This window comes from Lucilia cuprina, chromosome 3 (genome assembly GCF_022045245.1).
Source record: "Lucilia cuprina isolate Lc7/37 chromosome 3, ASM2204524v1, whole genome shotgun sequence".
Classification (NCBI taxonomy): Eukaryota; Metazoa; Arthropoda; class Insecta; order Diptera; family Calliphoridae; genus Lucilia; species Lucilia cuprina.
In genome coordinates this window covers 4,263,736-4,266,826 of record NC_060951.1, presented here as the reverse complement: position 1 = coordinate 4,266,826, position 3,091 = coordinate 4,263,736, and the positions used below count along the sequence as shown (strand labels likewise).

The window sequence follows — 3,091 nt, the reverse complement described above, 5'->3', positions numbered from 1 at the left end:
AGTCTATAGTCTGGACTATAGAATAGTCTATAGTCTGGACTATAGAATAGTCTATAGTCTGGACTATAGAATAGTCTATAGTCTGGATTATAGAATAGTCTATAGTCTGGACTATAGAATAGTCTATAGTCTGGACGATAGAATAGTCTATAGTCTTGACTATAGAATAGTCTATAGTCTGGACGATAGAATAGTCTGGACTATAGAATAATCTTTATTCTGGACTATAGAATAGTCTATAGTCTGGACTATAGAATAGTCTATAGTCTGGACTATAGAATAGTCTATAGTCTGGACTATAGAATAGTCTATAGTCTGGACTATAGAATAGTCTATAGTCTGGACTATATAATAGGATATAGTCTGGACTATAGAATAGTCTATAGTCTAGACTATAGAATAGTCTATAGTCTGGACTATAGAATTGTCTATAGTCTGGACTATAGAATTGTCTATAGTCTGGACTATAGAATTGTCTATAGTCTGAACTATAGAATAGTCCGAAGTCTACACTTTATTCTGACCTCTAGTTTAGTCCATATTCTGTCCTATAATCGTTTTTTTTTAGTTTGATATCAAATATTTCGTACTTACATTCCATTGAAAATATGTCGACGGATCTATATACGGCCAATGAGAATGTATCCAATCTGAATTTTTTTCATCCTTGCCATGTCCATTAACACTTTCCAACGTTTTAACGGGTAAAATATCATTTAAATTACTATTATCAGGTGTAGGTTGTATAGGTGAGAGATTTTTAACTAAAACTGGTGGTATAGCAGGTTTCTTAGCGGTCGATTTTAAAAGAGGCACCTGCATTATACGTGTCGTAATAGTGGGTTGTGTTGAAGAACTATTGATATTTTGATTTAAAGCTGACTGTAAAGAGGCTCTCGGTACGCTGGGTACAGCAGAGGCCGATGACAAAGGACGATTGAGGAATGTTGAGAGAGTAGTGGGAAGGGGGGTAGTGGTGGCAGCAGCAGCAACGGTAGTAGTGGCTGCTTGACTTAAAGTAGTTTGAGTTATTGGGGTTTTAAGAAGATTAGCATCAGCTGTTTTCGATTCTGTGGCAGAGGGTTGTGTTGAGCTGGTGTCTGCATTTAGGTTTAAATGTGTTATGGAAATTTTGTCAGTTGTAGAGCTTTGTAGATCTTTATTAGAGTTGTTTACATTAGCAGTTAGCTGGTTAGGAGCTTCTGTGCTAAGTGACTTATTAACTTTCAAAATAAACTTTTCAACACCATCTTTATTGATAATTTTCACCGGTTTACCAACATTTAAAGCCAAATTGCCTTTATTTATAAGGATATTATTTTGTGTGGATAAATGAGTGGGCACATGATCCTTAAGTTCCAAAGGTTTAGGGCTAAAAGCATTTTTAGTTTTTAGAAACCATTCCGTAGGATTAGGTAGACATTCGGCGGACACTAGAAAAGGCACCAAAACGGCCCCTATAATAACGGTGCACACAAACAGCAGACCCAAATAGGCAAAAAAGGATCTTCTTTTGGGTTTTTTAGTTTTCGATTTCTTTATACCCCCACCACCCCCACCTGAGGCCGCCTTTATTTTGTCCTCCAATCGAAAATCATCATTTTGCGGTAAAATCGTATATTGCAAACTATTCTCACCGTGCCTTATGGTTTTATACATAATGGCCTTAATAATGTTGGATTTCCTAAAACAATTCTATTCGAAAATTTTCAAAAAATAATTGCAAACATATGGCAATAATTAAGGATTCTAATGTTTTGCTTAGCAACGTGTAAAGTTAACAGTTTTTTCTAGCAAATTAAAATTTAAAGTTGTTTATTGATTTAATATTTAAATTTTTTTAAAAACACACTTAAGGATTTAATTAAATCCTGTTATTTTAGTATCCTTTTAAAGTCTAATGCTAAGAAATTGTAATTCCAATGTGCGTGTGTAAAAATGACGTTGATATTTTGTCGTTTTTTCTTTCTTTTTTTCTGATTTGTTCTAATAAAAACCCATGGAAAAAGTGGGGTAGGTTACAAATATCCTTGAAAATAATGAAAAAATATTAAGAAAACTTTTTCACGAAATCGTAAAAATCTTTGCACACACACTTTAAATTTCACTTTAAATTCACTTTTTAAAAAAACTTTTACAAAATTCTTTTAATTTTTTTATAAATATTCTTTAAATCTTTTAAAACTTTCAAAAACTTTTCAAAATAATCTCTATTTCTTTAATTAAAAGTTCTTGCAAAACTATTCTTTTCTTTTCCCCACAAATTCTTTAAAATTCTCTTTATTTTCTTTTAATTTTTCTTTTATTAAACATAAACACTTTAATTTTATTTATTATAATTTATTTTTTTATTAAAATAAAATCAAAACTTTACTTATTTTTATTACAATTTTGTGTCTATTCTTTAGAATTTTTTTTGTATGTTTTTATTACAGTTGTCTGTTTTCTTTTTTTAACTCCCCATTTTTACTTTCCTTTATAACTTAAAGTGACAGTTGTTAAACTGTCATTCTTCGTAAATATTTTTGTTAAAAATCAATAAAAAGTACCTGTAGTACATCCTTTTATTTGCTCTGCAATATAAAATTCTCTTAAATTTTGCTCTTTTTTTTGCACAAAAATCTTTAATTTGTAACATATGTTTCGTTCTTGCGGTCCTATTTCATGTAATTAAGGGTGTTAATTTGACAACCGGCAACAAAAACAGATGTTAGTTTTTATCACTGGCAACACTGCTTAAAATAATGTTAAGTTAGTAATTAACGATGGCAATGCTGTGCAGTAAGAGTAATAGATGGGTTGCCATATAAAAGAAGGAAACATAAAATAGACTATAGTCTAGTCTAAACTTTAGTCTAGTCTTTAGTCTAGTTTATAGTCTAGTTTATAGTCTAGTCTATAATCTAGTCTATAGTCTAGTCTATAATCTAGTCTATAGTCTAGTCTATAGTCTAGTCTATAATCTAGTCTATAGTCTATAGTATAGTCTATAGTCTAGTCTACAGTCTAGTCTATAGTCTAGTCTATAGTCTAGTCTATAGTCTAGTCTATAGTCTAGTCTATAGTCTAGTCTATAGTCTAGTCTATAGTC

General features: G+C 30.9%; 1 protein-coding gene across 1 annotated transcript; it reads right to left on the bottom strand.

Annotated features, from left to right (window-relative positions):
• Positions 1–546: 546 nt before the first annotated feature.
• On the bottom strand, positions 547–2,252 carry LOC124418862. Its single transcript, XM_046946564.1, has one exon. The coding sequence runs from the start codon at positions 1,657–1,659 to the stop codon at positions 565–567; it is 1,095 nt and encodes a 364-aa protein (XP_046802520.1). The 5' UTR covers positions 1,660–2,252; the 3' UTR covers positions 547–564.
• Positions 2,253–3,091: the final 839 nt, after the last annotated feature.